The sequence below is a fragment of the Haemaphysalis longicornis genome, unplaced genomic scaffold, assembly GCF_048455015.1.
Source record: "Haemaphysalis longicornis isolate Haplotype H1 unplaced genomic scaffold, Haemaphysalis longicornis Haplotype H1 scaffold_1, whole genome shotgun sequence".
Classification (NCBI taxonomy): domain Eukaryota; kingdom Metazoa; phylum Arthropoda; class Arachnida; order Ixodida; family Ixodidae; genus Haemaphysalis; species Haemaphysalis longicornis.
The window spans coordinates 481,212,325-481,233,738 of record NW_027526203.1 but is presented as its reverse complement, the minus strand read 5'-3'; the positions used below and the strand labels follow the sequence as shown (position 1 = coordinate 481,233,738).

Sequence of the window (21,414 nt, the reverse complement as noted above, 5' to 3'; positions counted from 1 at the left end):
ACCCCAACATGAAGAACATCACACCGAACAACAGATCCACGACACAATGGGAGGCCACCCTGCTCAACCCGCATCCAGCTTGCCAGAAATGGCTTGCGGACCGGGCTGAGAGAGCTACGCGTCGACCACCGGCAGCCCCGGATTAGCGGGCCCGACCACGGAGCTTGCTCCGTGGGCCCGACCATGGCTCTGAGCAAATAAAGTTTTCTCTCTCTCTCTCTCTCTCTCTGTTTATTTACTCAATATCCTCGGGATGTCGATGCCGCGTGGTCCTCTGCTGGCTGCTTGGTTGCGTTTCGCACACTTTAAAATTGATTTTAAATATGCTCTAGGCTGTATTCGCCGCTGATATTTTGCAGATGGTGTAATGTGTTCCCACCAATCTATCTCCGAAGTTATCTCGCCTTCAAAATTTTGTGTCAGTGCCCCTTTAATGTTAGGTAGCCATAATTCTGGGCATAACAACGGGCCAAGCAATGTTAACTCATTGTAGAATTAAAACTGTTTGGCCTCAGCGTAACATTACGGGTGACGTCAAAGCATCGCAAACCCACGCCGCCACCACGTCCCCCCTCCCTCTCTCATCACGAAAAGAAAAATATTGGGGGTAGGCGCAGCCAGTACACCTCAGCGGGTATGCGTGCAGCTCTGCACCTGGTGATACATGGGACTCCCAGGAAACAAAATCCCCAGGCGTGGCCTATGTCACGCTCATGCGGTAAAATTGGAAACGCTCTCACCAATGACGCGAGGAACCGTACCTCAAGCGCCGATCTGTGTGGGCGACTCGGGCAGTTTCCCGAAGGGGATGTGCAGTCGGCCGCTGGAGGCACGCGAGTGTGGTGGGCGCCAAGCGAGTGCCACGATACATGCACGTGGTGCGCATGCACACACCCCATTCTCTGTTGCCGCACTCTATGCTCTTGCCATCTCCAAGTGAGAGAATAAAAGCCAACTGCAGCGAAGTTTCACCTCGGCCAAATTTTGAAAGTCTGTAGATATCGTCAAAGCAACTGGGTAGTCTGTGTGAAGTACCTGATTACACAATCACAAGTTGAAAGGGGTGTAGACAGTGGCGCCACACGGTGGCGGGAGACAACAACACTATATGGAGGATCAGTGAGTGGCGGAAGCGGCGGAGCCCGCACGCCCGCACGTTGGCCGGCGGCGTTCACCCGTAGCATTACAGAGATTTTGACACCATTTTCACGCGACATAAGCAGTGCAACATTACCCGAATATGTTATGTTCTAAAGGATCTCTTGCATGATACACCGTGTGCAAAAATTTCAATGCGCTGTGCATTAAGGAACCAAAACACAATCCGAACAAAGCGCGCAGATTGTATTTTGATGTTTTAGTCCTTGTCTTTGTGCAATGCTTTTAAATCCTTGAAAGTATGTATTGCCTTCCCCAAATAACAACTCAGCGAATACGCGGCGGACGCCTTTAGTTTCCGCCACCCTTACTTGACGTATGCAGGGGTGTGAGGATGCAGGCATGAAGTATTTCATTAGCAAGTTCTTCCGCTGAACGAAGTCTAATATGTTTTCAAAACCTACAGCAGTTGATGACTGTTTCCCTGCTTTGCACATTGTGCAGGCACGTTTTCAGATAATATGGGCCCATATTAACAAAGCTGTTTGCATGTACGACACCGTGAGGGCAGGTTGCGATTTGGGGACACTTTGGCTATCACCTCACAATGCACCAAGTAGTGGCTGCACCAAGGCGTGACCATTTACAACCTGCCAATACATTTAATGTTTTACGTGCGAAGAGCTTTGTGAATTCATTCCTTGCCTGTCCTTGTTCTTGTGAGCTTGTTACAGGATGCCACTGCTAGCAATGCATAAAACGTTAGGTGATAATAAGAAAGCAGCTAAAGCTGGTTAGCAGTTTGAAACTCCGCATAGGAGTTTCAAGCATTGAATGAGCTGCAATAAAGAGCCACAAAATTGTTTTGGGTGGTTTGCTGCGACCATAAAGTTCCAGAGGGAAATCTGGCGCCATTGTCTAGGGGAGCTGCGCTTCAGCGAGCGTTCCGTCAGTACCCGGCAGGTACGTTGCACTTGTCCTTGGCATGGCTCATGAACAGGCTGAAACGCTGGCCATGGCTGCAAAAAAGCAACAATATTACCGTAGATGGTTCATAAAATTCGTTTTGTTGTTATAAAATTGAACCTACAAAATGTCAGTAGTTTTTAGAAGCTTAATGTACGATGAACAAGAAAAAAATTTTACTTTTTTTCATTGATTTTGGCTTCGAGACAAAAAAGAAGCCGTATGGCTAGCTAAGCCAAGCAGGCGAGGAACGTCGCTAGCAGCAACGGTGCCGCCCACGGCGGCCCGCCACTACAGCGACAGATTTCCCTCTAGTATATATTAGTATGAAACTCTATGGCTGTGACCACACTTGGTGTATAATTTACAGTGTACGATAGAAATTTTATTCAAAAATACTATATATGCGCACACATCACGCGGTGTTTACTCGAAGGAACAGCAATCTTACCAAATAGAATTCTTCAGGTTAAGGAATAGAAACACATAGAGCCTGGAATGCACAAAATTATTTTCTGCGTTACGTGTACGCCAGCCATAAAAAAACAGCGGATGGGTACTGTTTTTCTGGAAAAAAAGTTTCACACGTTTTCTTTTCTTTATGACCAGCATCCGGCATACTACTAATAGTGTTTCTTAACAAAAAGAATTGGTTTTTAGTAGGGAGCAATGCGACTACAACTGCGAGTGTCAACCGCTCGGTATTGTTATTTTAAATGAAAAAGAAAAAAAAATACGTCTCACGAAGGATACTGTAAACCTTCAAGCAACTACGTTCAGATAGTTTGATTGATTAAACCTTTACATCGTTGTTTTCACTGGTGATAAAACAGATCTAGTAGAAAATGATCACTAATCACGCTGACCAGTCCATTGACTTGCACATCCTGTACACGGTGACACAAGGTAGCACCGAATGGTATATGAAAGTGCCTTATACAGGCGATTGGCCAAGTAAACTGGCATTAAAAAAACGCCTAGTAAGCTCGCGTACTCTGATAAATTTGTTCCGGTTAAGAGCGGACTCCACTAGTTCTGGTGGCTTGTGAGCCCGTGATATCCGCTGACAGAAGTTTTGTTGTGTCACAGATCGAGCGCTGTCAGCCTTCCTGCCGCAACAAACTACGCGAGTGGCTTTTGCCAAATCTCTTCACGTTCATTTTTGGGCTGAAATTTTCATCTTGAGTTGTGATGTGGGGCGTTATATCTCTTAAAGATAATATTATTAAATTCCTGGCTATGAAGCAATGGAACAAGTGCACTGAAATTCAAGGCAGCTAGCTATACCAAAAAGATTTGCACCACCCTCACTGTTTTCTAATTATTATACCGGGCCAGGGTCGTAGCTTTTATCACCCTTGTATAGGGGCTGGCCAAGTTTGCCACACACTGCTTTAGAAAGAGAATCAATCGTTCGAATGCTTTTACCAACGTTTTTGCACAAATGTGTACGACACCCCACTTCTCTTTCTCTGTCTCAAAACTGCCCTCAAAAAAGTGGCACAACTGTGTGTGCCTGTGATTACTGTCTGGTGGCGTTAAAAAGGGGGGGAGGTGGGGGGGGGGGGGGAACGAAAGAAGGAAGAGAGGCTTTCTTGAAAAATTCCAAGAATATGAAGTCAGCCCTGCACTGTCCCTGCAAAGCTGGGTGTAGCCTGTGATGAGAGCTAAGCCCCACAAAGACTGATAGTATGCAGAAAGAGATCACGACAATTGTCGCACCATTTCCAATGGTAAAAATAGGTCAATTTAATTTCTTACACACTAGGCACGCACTGCTTCCTGCTGCTTCACAAGGCTACTCTTCTTTGTTCTAGCCGAGCCTACTTTGGCTTCTTGCTGCGGCGATCCCTGGGGCTTCCCCGCTGCCACTCGCGCTGGAGCTCCACGAGCTGCTCCCTGGTGAGCAGGCCCTGGGCGAGCAGCCGGTCAGCCAGCTTGCCCTGCAGCCTCGGTGCATGTGCCGACGAGGGGCCTTCGTCTTGATCTGAAAGCACCACATTGTTCGTCACCCGACTCGCAGCTTTGTTAGTATCAGTCTATGCCCACATCTAATGGAGGAAACACTGCCACTGGAAGAAGCGAGACACTATTTCATTCAATTTGCAACACATTTTTACCCTGTGAAGTAACCGCAGTTTTCAAACATTCAAAATTTACGAGTAATACAGCAACAAAAGTTGGCTCTGCTGCACGATATTCACATTTTCGAGCTTCCCCGCATGGCATGCCCCTTTTGAGTTGGCGTCCCCAAAGTGGTGCAAAAAAGCCTCACACGTGCAGGCCTTGCACAAAACAAGCATTACCAACTCTGGGGTATGTCAGCTGAAGTGCAACGTAGGTACTTGTGTAAAGTTTGAAAACCAGAAAAAAGTTTGATGACAATACATTGGCATAAGTGAGGAACCAGGAGTTATTCCTTGTTGGTTTGCAGTCAAGGGGTAAGCCACATGGAGCGATTTTAGGGAGCGACATGACAAGTGGGACTCGATGGGTGCAGTGACCTAGCAGTGTCAGTGCCTACAAGATATTTACTCGCGTAATGAACTGAACCCACTTTTTTTCCAGAAAATTTGGCATGAATTTGGGCAGAGGGTTCATTATGTGGGTAAAAAATTGCAACAGAGTTTTAAAAGTAGAAATTTCACACAATAAAGTTGCTAAGAGAAGCGCCGTCACAGCCTTACCATTTCCGTAAAACCACGTAGGTAATTATGTAATGAAATTTATATTTTATTCGCAACTCGCCATCGCCCCCCTCCGCCATGGCGCTTCCCTCCTCACTGAAGTCGCTTGCGGCCGCACATTTGTTGTCAGCCCACAGTGCACCGTCGTCCGTGCTGTCAAGGCACTGCAAAATTTCTTTTCCGACACCGGCAAACTTCCCTTTTTTGGGGCCCACAACACACACAGCGACCCCTGTTCACTGCCCGAAAACCTGTGTGGCACTTCAGTCAACACTGAAGTGCCACACAGGTGCGCCATTTCCATGTGCAACACATGCTCCACCACCTCCTTAGTTTAAAAGAGCGCGCACCAGGAGCACAAAAAAAGGTTGGAACACAGCTGAACAGCAAAACCACGGAGCATAATGGCGAAGTTGCGTAACAGCAAGCGCAGAGGAGAGTAGAGTATGTTTAGTGCTTTGTTTGCACGCCGGCGAAACCAGCCTAAACAGCACAGAGCAGGGAAGGAGTGCAGAGTAGGTTTTGTGCTTTGTTCGCACGCCACAACATTTTATGGCGCAAGAAGGTTTGTTTTGCATTCAACAGGTGGCGCACCGCGAGCGCACAATTTTTAAATTGTAAGCCATGGCATTCGCGCTCACGTCTCCGGCTAGTGTTGAGATTTCTTTTTGTTGGAATGCCTTTTTAGCATTTCTGCACGTACTGTATCACGGTATAAAGTTACTGCGATCACCTACAGCATCAACAACCGTGCTGAAATAAAAACATATTCCCGCTGCATTTTTTATTCAGTGACAAAAAAGTAAATTCTCAACAAGAAAAGGGGGGGGGGGGGAGGGTTCATTACGCGAGTGGGTTCATTACGCGAGTAAATACGGTACACTGCTGCCAAGCCCCTCCATCGATGACATTGGTCGCGTTGCTCGTTTCTGGCTGGCTAGATGTCAGCCAAGACAGACAGAAGACGAACCAAAAGCTCCCACAAGCCTATGAAGACAAGATGACCACATTTTAACAATTTTTAATCAAGCTTCAAAGTAAAAAAAAAAAAGCTCCAACCGTTGCCCCCCTGTTATTCAACCTGGTCTGAAATGGCTAAGTCCAGTGGCACAAGCCCAGGTGTGCGTATCAGGGAGCAAGAAAACAAGAGTGTTCGAACGCTGTGTTACGTTGTTACATGGTGGACAGACACAAGTTGGATGATGTTTTAACTCTAAAGCAGTGCAAATGGTTAAATTCTGGCTCAAACTGAAACAAAGTTTACCAGTTTCAGACAGTAGGTAAAAATCAAATACAATAGTATTGAATAGCACATTTTTTACTTCAAATTCAGAGAAACACCGCGACAAAAAACTGCACACTGAAACCAGTCCTTCAGCTGCCCTGTTCATCCTAGGATTAGCACAAACTCTGCCCTTTAACCTTTTCTTTACCGCATAGAAGCTGGCATCATCCAACATACTTTTACCACACCCCACGAAGACAACCTGTAATCGTCCACAATGAAAAATGCACTCCTTAAGTACAGCAGTCCCGCTACCCTGATGCTTTCCCTGATGCTCTCCTTTCTGCTGTCAAGAGTTAGTGCCGTAAAAAAAAAACAAAAAATTAACATGCTGAAAGCCAACATCAGGCAGAGCACTGTTTCAATGCTGGCAACCACGATATTTAAAAATGGCTTCCTCCTGTGTGCAGCCTTGTTTCTGTGACAGCTGCACTCCAGGAAAAGAAAATAAAAAAAAAAATTGGTTTGGGAAGTTTCACTGGACTGTTACACCACACAGAACACAGATGCCGTTTATATAACGCATGTCGCTGGAGACGCGAAAATCCGCACTATAAAACCAAACATACGTGAACCCAACCATATATTGCAACCTACCTTTCAACCATTCTTTGATCATCACTCAACCGAACACCACCTAAAAACAGGTACCGTCCTTATTTCGGCTTTTTTTTTCCCACAACAGACGCTGTTGCACGGTCTTACAAACCGCGATCGCGGCTTTAATTTGTACTTTGTGCTTATGTTTTGAGGGATCTGCGTTTCTTAGTGTCTAGAAGAACAAATGCCGCAGAGAGGGAAATAGTGGCCGGCTTATGCTGGCAAGACAAGGTGATAAAAAATGCGAAACAGTGTGTCCCCCCCCTTCATTTGCGCTCTGGGTTCGCGATGCCGAAGGCAGTTGCTTATCAGCACAACCACAGGTGCCATCGAAAGTAAATGAAACATGGTCTCGTAAATTTACAGGAATTTCTTCTTCTGAAAACCACCCGCCAGCATTGGTGTGCGTTTTAAAAAAGGAGTCCTTCCTAATAGAAAAACCTTCCTGTAAATCAGCAATTGCTGTCATAAAGCCAGTAAGACGAATATTTTATCATATTCACAAATCCCTGTTCCAATTACTTATGATGGCACGTGTACAGGTCCTGGAAACCTCGGGCATCACGGCTCGGCTGACTATCTCCAGATGTTTGAAGAGGAAAAGCGTGGTTGCTTATCTGCACAGGGTCTAACCACAACAAATTACCGCACGGAGGGGGGGATTCGTTATCTTCAGAGGTGTACCAAGAGCCGCACCCGTCGATCGGCAGACCCGCCAAACACCGCACTATAAATGGTGTTGCTCATTGGGCAACCGCGTTTTAAGGGGGACTCACTCAGGACCGCCATGTCTGCTCTTTCTTATAGACGGCCCTGGGGCTTGGCCGGGAACAAAAAAAAAATAATAAAAAGAGAATAGGGGTGGGGCTGATATTATGGACAGCCAACCGTGGGACTCGGCGGCTGGACAGTGAGCCTGCTGTAGAGTTTTTGCTTTTTTTTTTTTCCTTTCCGGTCTCCAGTTACAGGAGCCAACGACTGTGTCCTGTTTTCTTACCGGCACTCACCTTACCGCTGCTGTTTGAGCTGTTCATATTTTGCTGCGCCTTTCAGTCTAGCAGCGGTTGTGTTGTTAGCGAGAGTGACCTGTGAGCCAGTGAAGCTACGTGCCTCAATTTCGGTTTCAAATCTTCGTGTGCGTTTCCGCAGAACAGTGGTATGGCCGGGTGGTGTGGTTGGTTTATTTGACGTTCTGCACTGGATGTCAGCCAAGTGTGTCTTTCTCGAGCTTTGCAGTGCTTGTGGCGCGGTCAGTGTGGCTTCAGTTCGCACACCCGCAATGAGGCATCCCGCAACAGTACCCGAAGGCACGCGTTTAGCTCAGCTAATGACCCCTCGCAAAATAGCCATGGTTAGTCATAGCTTGAGCTAAACTTTCAAGCGATATCGTTCGGGTCAGCTGGGTATCAAATTGTAGGTCTCAGTATGGAGAATCCCATCACAAATCAGTCACACTGCTGATCAGTACTAGTTAGAAGTAGCTAAACTTCGCGAACACGCTGCGCACATAATAATGGTCATAGACGTGCAAATGAGGTGTCAGATGCTCCCCTTTCTGTAGAGAAAGAAATAAGAAAGAAAGAAAGAACTTAAAGGTCTTGGTGACGCACCTTTAACCCGAATAAGGGCCACATCATGAGATAGTCACGGTGAATAATAATAGCCAGGGTGAAAACTTAAATTGATGCCGCAAAGGCGTGTGGGGCATCAAATTAAAGGTCTCGATGAGGGGAATCACGTGGGAGAAATAAAAAATGCTTCCTGCTTATAATCATGACATAGTCATGGTGGGTTGTAGATTGGGTTAAAGCCAAAATGACGATGCCAGGGTGTGTGTGATACCAAATTAAAGGTCTCGATTAAGGGAATTAGATGGGACAAATAAAAAAATGCTTCCTGGTTATAATCCTACTGAATTGCATCCCGCCCCCCATCCCCCCTTGTTGCCCTCGCCACCTCCTGCCTTCAAACATTGCCTGCACACCTCGACTCAAACCGAAAACTTAGGAAAGAGAAAATACAGAAGTGGAAGGCAACTACGGATTGTGGGAGTTTTAACGCATTGACGCAACACAGGCGATGAGGCACGCCGTAGTGGAGGGCTCCGGACTAATTCTGACCACCTGGGGATCTTTAACGTGCTCCGAAATCTCAAACACATGGCAATTTTTCCTTGTCGCCTCCATCAAAAAAGCGGGGAAGGCAACTACTGTTTTCATGGGATCAAACCAGCTAATGCACCACTTTGGCTTTTAAGCAGATGGCTTTTTATCTGCTCCTTTGTCGAGGTTTCTCTGTATTTTCACAAAGAGAATTGGACGTCTGCCTTCCCCCACCTGCGTCCTCGGAGGCGCTCTCCATGCCGGCGCGCAGAAGCTGCGTAATGTTGAGCACACCCTTCTGTATGATCAGGTCCAGCTCCTGCTGCATGGCTCGCACGGCCTCCGCATCCGGGAAGAGGTCAGGAAAACGGTAGCTGCATCACAAGGAGCCACAGAGCAAGGGACAGGGGCAAACTAAAACGCACAGCCTACTGAACGTTCTTCTGGCCCTGCAGAGGTGCAATAGCCACCATGTCCATTTCTGCATGCCTCTGCATTTTGGTGGCCACACAATGAGGGGATAATCATGCCGATACCTGCAATATTAACTAATATTCACTAACTAGATTTTTAAATGCCTACTCCTGGCCATGGGTCCTAAAAAAGAACAAAGCAAAAAAAAGAGCCTGGTTTTGAAACACACATGACCTATCGTTTTCCCGTAAAAAAGGATCATTTTTTTTACTGAGCAAGAGCGCCCAAAACCCAGCAACTTTTTGGTTGCAAAAACACAAAAAGAAATGCTTTGATGCTACCACGCCAGTCTCTTGCAACTGACTGTGCAATACAAAACGCAAGCTAAAAAGAAAAAAAAGTCACTGTCTAGTGATACCCATAGCTGATGAAAGTTGCATGATTGCTTGCACCTCCAGTAGCTCCACACATTTTGTAGTTCAGGGCTTTCATGCTGCAAAAGCAAAGAATAATTTCTGGCTCCCTAAATAGAAGCAGAATTATTTCGTTTGGGCAACCAGTCCGAATGTGCAAAAAGCTTCTTCCTTCCCCCATTCAACACAGAGGCTCCTGGGAATGCAGGATTTTCATTACAATCGAACCCCGTAATAAATAAAAAAATCACTTCTGAGAAAAAGGCAAAAAATTTGCTTTAGTGAGAATTTTGTTGACGCAAGAACGGAACATAAACGACAAGAAAATCGCCCATAGACCAAACATTTATTTCCTAAAGTCAGTTATATTACTTTGCGAGCCTTACCTCCCAGCAACTTCACAGCTTAGCTCTCACGCAACATGAAGTGGTTCATTTCTAGTCGTCGGCATGCAACTCTGTCCACCCTTGGAACTAGTTTTAGAGCTCATTAAACTTTAATGTTTGAAATGGGCATTTAAAATGGTTCCTTGCCACTGGTGCCACCAAAGTTTCATGAGCCGTAAAATTAGTTCCAAGCAGTGCATCAAAAAACCAATTCTCTTATTGCATTCACCAGTGTTCATAGTGCTGGAAAATGCAAAGATTACAGTGTTATGACTAATGCTATTTTGTTTATTGTTCCTCCAAAAATGACTGATTATCTCTAATTATCTTGGGAACCAATTGACCAACTGAAAAAATAATACCCTATTCGAAATCAGTGGGTAAAAAGTAGCAAGACTGACAAGTTTCACAGAGTTTACTTGGCAATTAAAAAAGTTTTTTTAAGAGCAGTGTCCCCCCTTAAATTATTTCGGAAGTCTTAAAAGTGAAAGATCTCATTTATGCTGCTGGGGCCAAATTACTGTCCTGCAGTCAGCAAAATAAATAAAAATTCAAAATGGGCAAAAAGCCACCAGTTGATTATGGCCATTTTAACACAATAATCCTACTTTGCACCAATTAAAAGCCGCAGATGAACTTACCGTTACCCCTTACCAGAACTACCAATAACGTCACCGTCCTACCTTGCCCATCCTCAAAAAGAAAATAAAAATAATCGAATACTCTGAAGATTAAAGAAAATACTACTATGCTATCCCAAGAGAAAATGGTAGCTGGTCCCAGCTGGTTTATGGTTAAATTGCAAGCTGGGGCCATCTGGGAATTTAACCATAAACCAGCTGGGACCAGCTACCATTTTCTCTTAGGATTCAATCTGGTTTCGAATCAAATAGCACTATCACAAAACTCCAAAGATTTGCAAGGCATTGTGTGGGTATAATACTACATATTTTTTTCCAGAAAATAAAAGAAATCACTTGACAGTAAGCTCTGATATTTTTTTTTCTCTTGTCTGTGTATAAATTTGTGCTTTGGTTTCAATAATGAATGTTTCAAAGTGCATAAAAGTTAGAAAACTCAAATACACACTTGTTGCAATGAACTTGAATAGATAAAATGATGCCTTGTTGACAACAAGGAATAAGGCAGAACAAGTTTGGCACAAATGCATGGCATTTTGAGTGCTTACGACCACCGCCGAAACGCACCACCCTCCTTAGGCACCGGTGAAAAGGCTCGCAAGCAGTGCTCTGGTTGCGTGCAGCTGAAGAGCAAGAGGAGGACGGTGCTCCTGGGCACTGGGCCAGCGCCACCCTCTTGCTTCTCTTTTCGCGCCACAGTGCCAGTGCCCAGTTTTCTCATCAAAATATCCACCTTTTCATTAGGCCTGTAATGTCCCTTTTTTTTTTCTACGTAGAGCATCAGAAAGAGTGTCAAACTTGCCTCACTTTGTACTAGTATGACGCAGGAATCAAGCTTTCTTGACAAGAAGGCATTGACACCCCTGCACTGGAAAAGCCGACCACATGTCTCATTACAATGCACTTTCCCCAATTGTGGTCCCCACACTTTTTATACATTTATATAAAGCATGACGTGGCCTTAGCAGAAGAAATATTTAAAACTTCTGTGCTTGCAGCGGCATTCGCAATGCAGATGAAGTCATAATTCAGCCATTGTGAGCACTAAGATCTATGAACAGATGGTTGCAAAGCAGGATCATAATGCCTATGAGGTTTTATAAATCACGCTTATTTTTCCTGCCATACGTTGCCCCACACACCGGGTTGCCTTCCCAGAATTCACACTAATGTTCATAAAAGAGCCACTTAGAATTTTCTTTTTCAATTTTTTTCGATTAAGAAAATCGTGACAACCGTAGGTTGTTTGACTTATACCCTGATTACGGTAATACACTAATACTAAACAATTGTGTTTGAAGTACACACATCAGACGAAAGTTGTCTCCCTATACAATATACATTAATAAAAATGACAGCGGCGTGTTAGTTTCATCGGCTGATTTTTTTAAACCATAGAAAGTATTTTTACAAGGGCTATTAAATTGGCCTTTTTGTTCATTTTTTGTGGGCTACTTATTGAAGCATACTGGAAAAACTGTAAATTCCGGTCCTCGTGAAGCTGCCTTGCTTCAGGCCAAACCATATCCTTGCCTAAACCCAGCAACCATGGAGCTTTCATGCAGAGGTTGCATTTCGGCACTGCCTCCTTTGCCCCCACAGTCCACAATACAGCTGGCCCCATTCCACCCAGTGCATGGCCCCAAAGCAGCAGCGTGGAGTCGCAGAAGCTCGCTGGCCCAGTTCTCCCACCCACCTGAGCCAGAGGTAGAGGTCCAGCACGTCAAAGACCGCCTCCAGGTGGACTAGGTCCATGATGGACTTGGGCACAGCCAGGGGCCAGCCAATGTTTCGCCCCAGCCACTGGCAGGTGAGCTGCTCGTTGCGGCTATACTGGCGGGCAAACTGCACAGCCCAGCAGGCCCACACACCTCCCGCAGCTGCCCACGCACATCGTCCCCACATGCACACCTTCCCCCACCGCTACCAGTGAAACCACTTCGAGGGCCCGCAGAGCTCTTCCAAGGTCCACTACTGCACGGCACAACAACAGTCCCGCATGCATTTGCTGCATTCTCTCAGGGGCGTCAGAATCAAACGTGTGCTGTCACAACAGAGTGACAGCTGCAAGTTCAGTTATTGAAAGTTTCCCTCACAAATTCATCAGAGAAGTGGTAGAGAAGAGAATGCTACACAATCCCCTGAGCAAACTTTGTAGCCTTAGGTGGACCATGAAGACAACCTGCAACTTTGCGCCATTCAAAAGACTGGGCCATTCATACCTCATTACATGCTTGTTTGACAAGGAACAATGCTCCCAACAAGTTATTTGCGATTAGAACTGCAAATTTGAAAGTGTCCCCTTTCCTCACTTCACACCAAACGGCACAGTGCAGCAGGATCCAGACATTGGACTAATTCGAACTTAGTAGTAGCTCGTACGGCACTTTGTAGCTTTAGGTGGACCATGAAGACAGCCTGCAACTTTGCGCCATTCAAAAGACTGGCACCTGACTACGAAGCTCTTGCTCAAGAAATTATTTTGCTGAAATTTGTGTCCAAACTAACACCCAATGTTTTGGGTGTTAGCAGGCCGGAATTCGGCAGTCTTTAAGGTCACAAGTCAAATTTCCTAGGCACCATAACAACATTGTCCCATTAAAAGATGGCACTACACCTTCAGTCAAAACATTTACTTATCGCTCCTTTCGGGTAAATTTTCATAGTGCAGCAATCTGTTTATTACGAAATCACTAGGAAATAGCACCATTTTCAAGTTTTAAACCACAATCAGCCAGTTTGCATGCTCATAATGCCTCTTTATTGACGCTAACGTTCATCATCACCAGACATGGCTGCAAATTAGGCATACAACATCAAACGTCAGTGCAGAAAAGAAATCGTGACCCTTTCTTCTGCTTCCTTTATTACTAGAAGCCGGATTTCCAGGAATCAAAAAGGCACGTTTTAGGCGTCTAAAATAGGCAGGCAAAACGTTTTAGGCATCAAACTTCGTAAATATAGGCACCATAAATTTGTACATACAGTAGAATCTTGATGATACGAATCTCGCGGGACCGCGACAAATATTCGTATCATCCGAAATTCGTATGAACCAACACAGACCAAAGAATTCAGCGCTGGAAAAAGTTTTCGTTTATTTCTTTTCTTATTTTCGCGTGAACAAATCCATAATTTTTTCTGCTTTTTTTAAACCCCCACGTCACAAAGCAGTCCTTTCTGGAGCGCGCAACGCTTCGCCTAGCTTCGCGCTTGTCTCCTCACTCCCGGCTACACGCCGCAACAGTCAAGCGTGAACCGCATGGTGCGTTTTTGCACGCGATTCGCACGCCTCGGCTTTGCGCGCGCTGTATTTTCAAGGCCGCATTGACGATTTCGCGCCCGCGGTATCTCCTACCTCGGTCAGAAAAAGACGCTGACGACTTGCGAAACGCTCGAGACAGCACCCCGGCTCCGCCCGAGATGTTTAGGCTTAGCACTCCGGCAGATATTTTATGGGCGCTTTCACTAGCGGCGCGGATGGTGTTTTATAGTACCGTTTTCGCCAACGTTATCAGCTCCTTTACTGCACAAGAAACTTCGTGTCTGCCTTGAGCGGCATTTTAAAGAGCGGCTAGAAGCAGTCGCTCAAGCGGCCGTGCCACTTCGCGGCCGAAGCCACCGCCATGTTGCCGCCGCCGGCCGCGGCGCGCGCAGCGTGCGAGAGGTTTCGCGGCGCGCATGGGGCGTGCGGGGTGCGTTTTCGCGAGCAGAAAACAACAGCCCGGCCGTTTCTGGAGAAAGAAGAGTGACAAATGGGGAGAGAGAGCCGTCACTTGCTTGTTCGGCAGTCGGGCGCCTCGCCGGCTCGTTCGTATCATCCGCCGGGCCGCGCAGGTCCGTTCGTAACAGCCGAAATTTTTCCCATTGCAAACAATGCAATTTTGCCGGGACTTTTCAGAAATTCGTATCATCCCGAAATTCGTATCACCCAGAATCGTATCATCGAGATTCTACTGTAAATGTAAACTTCAAACAAAGACATGCCCGACCTGTAGCTACAAAAGTTAAACCAAAAATGTTACTCTTTATGATGGCACAAATCCCCATCTCCAGATTTTTTTATTCAAAATGGGGCCTCTTGTCACTGCGTCCCATTCCACTGATGCTAGCAGTTGCTTTCCAAGGGTTGGTTGAACTAGAGGACTAGGCTGAACTCAATAGAGATCCGAACTGACAATGCTAGCTGCTCGGTAACACGAATAAAACTGCACTTAATAGCCATTTTTAGGCACTTATAGGCATTTAAGCACAAAGCGCCAAAATAGGCATTCTAGGCACCGTAAAAACACCATAAAAGCCCTTGTAAGCCTGATTCATGCTCATATATCGAAGTGGCGCGATAAGAATGCAAGAAACAAAATAAGCATTTGCCTAAAATCCGGTCTCTACAAATTATTACGTAGGTTAGTTGACTGAAGCATGCATTAAAACTGGCCGTACGCTGCGTCTTCATTCTCCCTTTAGCTTCAAAATAAAGCTGTCCACTGTAAATGAATAGGTTTTAGACGTCAGTCACAGTGAATCTTTTCTAAATCAATCTGGTGTCTTTCCTTCATGCTGCTACAAAAGGAGCCCCATGGCCACAGACTGGCAACAACACTAGTGCTCTTTGCTTGCGATCACTGCAACACGGAACGGAGGAATTTTGCACAGCAGCGATTGGCCCAACGAAACGATCGGATTCGTGCAGCAAGCTCAAACCGCCAACTAGAGAAGAGAGAAACGCATGCTTACTTATGGGCCCACAAAAACTGTGTCTGAACATTGAAAATAGATAGACTAAGCTAAGTTTACGTGATGAATGCTGTTCCAATTAAAATCCCCAGCAAACTACCCCACGTTTATACACATGTTCTAACTAGCACTACATAGAACTTTTTACATGCCTGTACATAATCAGAAAACGGCATTAAAATCATTTCCTCTTGCTCATATTGGGCATGGCCCTTTTAGCAGGGGTGAGACAGCTGAGTGAGGTTTGTGAGCAGTTTTCGGAGCAGCGAGATCTCAATTTTGGAGCAGAAGAACCTTGATATGGAGCAGAAGAACGACATTTACTATGTCACCTTAGGAGCATAAAAAATCAAATTTTTGAAAGTTGAGGGGAAAAGTGCATTTTTTAATCTGTTTTCAATGTACATAACACCGAAACAGCCTTTTAATAAAGTTTTTTCTACCAGAGTATCACAAGGTACGAACCGCGCCACCTTTTTACAAACTATTTTTAAATTCTTAGGCTCTATGCATAGACAGCGAGGAGTGCTGTTGAGAATATTTATTGGAAAAACTAAGCCATCGTAAGGTATTTTTATTATCATCTGAATGCCGAAATTATTGTTTTTGTAATCCCAGACTCGGCTTTACGCACAAGTGTAGAGCCCCGGCAAACGTTGTGCAAAGCGAGGTGACGGTCGTCGCGCCCCACCAGCCTTCGCATTTCAATCCCCAAGGTGCACGTTCACTACGATTGCAATTTGAGTAACATTGTTATGTTTAGCCACCTCCCTTTTGGCATTAAATTTCGCTTCAGCTAGATGAACCATTATTACTAGTGTGCAATAATAGCCCGTCCCGCTATCGGACGCTGCTTGAACATTTTGCGGCGATGTAGCCTGCACCGCCACTTCTGTACTGACCATCGTACCATTCACGCCGCTCGCAAGTGCGCTGTCAAAGGTAGCAATAACTCACCATTTTATAACAGCGCAATGAGACCGAAATTTCACTTCAAGCGCGCACCGCACCTCACACTCAAGGCCGAAACACGGCAAATTCGCGGGCACCAAGTTGTTTTTGATGAACTCCCCGTCTTTCGAGTCGCACAACTTCCCAGAACAGATCAAACGACTAAATGTAAACCCAGTCACCTCCGTGACCATAACCGCGGTAGAGATCGGCGAAGAGCACTCTGCCTGAACTACGAGCGACTGCTTCGCCCGGCGGCCGTGTTTTCCCATCTTCCCCACGATAGCAGAGCCCAGTGATGTCGTTCCGGAGATACGGCGCTCCGAAAATTGCCGTTTTTTCATCAACTTGCAGAAGTAGTAGTTTGTCGCCTCAGTACACATAAGTATTTGTTCAACAGGACTTTGCAATGGTTTTGGAAAACTTTAAAACTCACAGAATATCACGTGTGCAACCCGAAATTGTGACTTTCCAAAAAAACTATCTCGAGGACAATTTTATGCGAATCTTTTATTGAATGACCAATTGATTAAACCTTTACAAACAGCATCACCAAGAGGTTGCTGGAACATTATGCCGTCAGTAATCATTTTTCCCCACGGAAACTGACGGGAGCATTCAAATCCTTGGCTCTCGGACTGTTTTGGAGCAGTTTGGCACAAGTTCCGCAATTTTCAAGCTTTTGGAACAGCCTGGCGCCAGAAAACAAATTTGCATCAAAACTGCGCAACATGCACAGCTGTCTCACCCCTGTTTTAGCAGCCTGCCAATTAACTTGGAAAAGGTCAGCACACCATGTTCGAACAACAAAAAGCAGATCAATCAAGCCCACTTGGCCCACACAAATAATGCAACAAAACAAAAATGTTCAAGCAAAATAAAAAATTCTTCCTACACTAATTTTTCCCATTCTGAAAAAAATTGAGGCCAATATGGGACACCTGGTGCCCTGCCGAAAAACATCAATTAGTGCGGAAATGACAACCGCTTCCCCACCTTGAGGAACATGCTGCACACAAAGGGCATCTTCTGGTTGATGGGCGAGCAGCAGAAGACGTAACGTGCGCGCAAGGGCAGAGGTACGTGCTGGATCATGTCAGCGAGAAACTTGAAGCCCTCCAGGTTGCACATGAAGTAGGATGAGGCATCCACTTTGCACAGGCTGACAAAGATGTCCTGCCAGGGAAAGGAGGAAAGTGCACATTCTTGCACAACAAAACACCAGGGCAGAGACGCAGGCAGAAGAGCACCAAGATACCCCACACTTTTAGCAACCCACTCTGCACCAAAGACAAGTTCCACCTGCTAAAGCATTTAGTGCCGCTAAATTTGCAACAGGCGAGTCTATTGTCCAAGATGCCCCGTCCTCTCCTAAGCTGTTTAAATAAGAGACAGCCAATTTTGTGAGTGCACATGTTACTCTGTCATTGGTGGTGTAATATATCTACGGGAATCGAATTCCAAGCACTCTGGCAGACAGAGAAGGCAGGCTCCATTCAAAAGATCCACGCCAATGTAACAAATAAAACACCACTGATCATGACAAAAACAGATGTAAATCAATAGTTGCTGCAACATTTCTGGTAACTGCTGCTGTCGAATATCATGATTTTTGGATGCCTCATCACGCTTTTGATAAGGCAAAGTTTCTTCAAAAGACAATCAATAGCTTTGCAGGATTAATTCGAACTTTCACATCTTGACATACAGGGTCAAAGGCCCAAATGAACGACATCAATTCTGTAGCAGCTTTGCAATGCACACAGGAGACCTGTCTACACTGTCAGCCACCCCGTGTGCATCAACCCCTTGCAATTATAGAAAACAGTTTTGCTTGTACTGCTGCATACACGCAGGCGTCTGCTAGAAAACTAAGAAAGCAAATTAAGCAATGATACATGTTGCATAATGCCTTTCGCAGCTGCTGAATGGCACTTGCAGCACTCAGGTGGCGGCAGCACACCAATAAATTCAAACATCTAGCGCTCCCTGCAGCACAACGCTTTAAAAAGGAGTTCTAATTTTTTCATAGGCCGAAAACAATATGCAAACATGGCCTCTAGTCAAAAGTCATGGTTTCATCGCCCTCAAATGCCCACTGTCTCTACGTAATAAATGCCAAATACTACAATGAACATATCTTTGATTCAAGAAACGTTAAAGGGACACTAAAGTGAGTTTGGAACTGCAAAACGTGTAGAACTGCAAAATGCAGTCACACACACACTGCATTTAGCAGTTCCACACGTGTGAACTTTTATTCTACTTTTACTTTTTAAACGTTCGAAGGAAGAGAAAACATCCTGCGTCACAGACGTCACACTGGCTTGCAATGTCGGTTGACGCCATGGAGAGTCTTCAATATCAATGTTTGTTGGTTAAAGGCTGACAGCAGTAAAATTTTACTTCAGCCAAACTTGTCCTGAATACGCCGTAAGTACCACTAAGGCAACAGGGACATGACCGGTAGTTCTGTGAAATGCCTAGATAATTTTTAAAAAGATAGCAAACGGCGCTGCCCCTGCTGGCACAGCACACAGACAGCTATGAAACAAAAAGTGCCCCCTCAGCCGGCCCGGTCTGCCAAGCTAGCTTGGCAACCGCAGAGACAGCTCAGCTCCAATTTGCGCGCTTCTCCCAATGAGGCCATGTGCATGCCTCTACTCAAGCCGCCGGGTTGCCGGACCTACTCGGGTTGCCCAGTCTGCCAGCAGGCATGCATTCTGCCTGGACAACTTTTTCCTCATTTCGGTTTCAAAATTGCCATTTTCCCTTGTCGTGTCATCGTGTCTGTGTATTGCGGTGCTGCAGCACCCTATCAACAGGGCGGGCCAGGACTGTTCTTCTGCATGGGTGTCCATCCCTCAATGTGCCAATAGGGGAGCCGCTCCTTCCTTCTTGTCAGACTGTATCATTGCGTAACTAATTAAACATGTGTTGCCCTTAGCCAGCCCGTTCCTCTTCTCCTTTTGCCAAGACAAGATAGCTGAATGCTTGCAAAAAGCACACCATGTATCTCCACTGTAAGTTTTCCAGGCTTGCAGCCTGCACATACAGTAAAATCTCGGTGATACCATCATGGCTGGCACAAATTTTAGTGTGATACGAATTCGTAACTGTCCCCGGCTGAAATACATTGCTTGCAATGGGCAAAACGTCGGCTGTTCTGAATGCCTTAAAGCGCCACTGTGGATCGTGTGAACGCGTGAGCACCAGAGGCGGTGGCTAACTAAGAAAATGAGGGAAATAATGGCCAAACGTAAGAACATCAAAGAGTCAAGTACAGCGGATCAGATTGAATTAGCCAAGTGCATTAGTCATTAGTCACAACTGATTAACAGGAGTAAAACAATCGACATTCATGCATATAACATGGCAGTGATCGAGGAAAGGCTGAAAATAGGAGAAGCTTGAAAGCAACTAAGAGGAAACTAGCCATAGGCAAAGACAAGATGTACGCACCTAGAGACGAGCAGGGTAACATTATGCACAACTTGGACGAAATAATAAAGGTAGCCAAACGATTCTACACCAGGCTGTACGCCAGCGACTTTAGACCAGGGGAAACTGCTGAGAGTACAAGCTCAACTTGCGATGTCCCACTAGCAACTAAAGAGGAGGTAGGAAAGGCTCTCAGAGGCATGAAATGAGGAAAAGCTGCAGGTGACAATGGCATAACCGTGAATCTTTTGAAGGAGGGAGGAGAAATTGTACTGGAAAAACTTGCTGTACTATTTTCGGAATGCTTGACAACTCAAAAAGTGCCCATACCCTGGAAAAACGCTTACATTATTCTGATTCATAAAAAGGGAGATCCCAAGGACCTCAAGAATTACATACCCATCAGCCTACTCTCAGTTGTTTAAAAGATGTCTACCAAAGTTATAGTTAGCCGCATAGGTGGCAGCCTGAATTTAGCTGGGTTTAGGAAAGGGTACTCAACTATGGATCACATTCATGTTGCCCATAAAGTGATATAAAAATCCGCAGAATACACTAAACCCCTTTACAGCATTTATAGACTATGAGAAAGCGTTTGATTCTGTACCCACCGCAGCCGTTCTAGAAGCACTAAAGGACCAGGGAATAAAGGAGGTCTACATAAGACTTCTAGAAGACATATACAGTTGAACCTCGTTATAAGAGACACTGATGTAAGAGACAAATGGGTATAAGAGACACTATTCACCCACATGGTTGGCTGCCCTATCTCTCCCATTAAATCGACCTCTTTTATAACAGACATCGGATGTAGAAGATTTGGTTATAAGGGACAAGTTATCCTTGAAGTTTAATCAATAATCTCGCTTGTAACAGACATTTTAACTTCAGACACAGTGCCACCAGTCACTAATTGCAGTTGCTTCCATCCTGGAAGCACAGGTTGCTTCCATCCTGGACAGACACCTGCAGTCGCTATTTATTGTAACTTCAGCAAACACAAAGTGGTTCAGTCAGCTATGAAATGACAATGAGAAGCCCTGCCAATGAAAATGCAACTTACAGATGTGGTTGAAGCTTACTGCCGTCCATTGAATGGAGCGCGATCACACATGCGGGCTCTCCCACTCGCGTAGCTCCCAATCAAGAAGCACTGCAGATGTTGAGTCCTGCAAGCGTAATGAATAGCCTGAGCACACAGCGGAAGAAGCTGTGCTCTCTGACTATTCATCAGGCTTGTGAACTCAACATCTACGATTCATCTTCCACAAACAAGGAAAGGAAAAAAAGCTTCTAGAATTGGTTGTAAAAAACAGTGTAAATACAGTCATGAAGCAAACAAAGTTTCATAAATGCTTGGGCCAAACATTAATTAGAATGAATCTTTTTCAACATGCTGTAGCGTTCTTTTGAGCTTATTTGAGTCATACGGTGCCCACATTGAACTATGGGTTGATCAGTTGGTAAAAACATGGCACCCTGCTTATAAGAGACATCTTATATAAGAGACAGAAACTGCTCCCCGGTACGTGTCTCTTATAAAGGGGTTCAACTGTATAAGGAATACATCTGCAGGATAATCCTCTTGAAGCAAAACAATAAATTGTCGATCCGAAAGGGAGTAAGACAGGGTAAAACTATTCACCGCATGTCTGGAGGCGGTATTCAGAAAGCTTGACTGGGAAAGCATAGG

At 45.3% G+C, this 21,414-nt stretch overlaps 1 protein-coding gene across 1 annotated transcript in view; it reads right to left on the bottom strand.

Moving 5' to 3' along the window:
* Positions 1 to 3,787: 3,787 nt before the first annotated feature.
* The window catches only part of Suv3 (Suv3 RNA helicase), a 40,652-nt gene continuing 23,025 nt past the window's right edge, over positions 3,788 to 21,414 (bottom strand). The window contains exons 11-14 of the mRNA XM_077688349.1: positions 17,277 to 17,456; positions 12,289 to 12,437; positions 8,973 to 9,112; positions 3,788 to 4,051 (exon numbers count right to left, since the gene is read on the bottom strand). Of these exons, the coding sequence (XP_077544475.1) occupies positions 3,888 to 4,051; positions 8,973 to 9,112; positions 12,289 to 12,437; positions 17,277 to 17,456 (633 nt within the window). The 3' untranslated portion in view covers positions 3,788 to 3,887. The remainder of the gene's footprint in view (positions 4,052 to 8,972; positions 9,113 to 12,288; positions 12,438 to 17,276; positions 17,457 to 21,414) is intronic.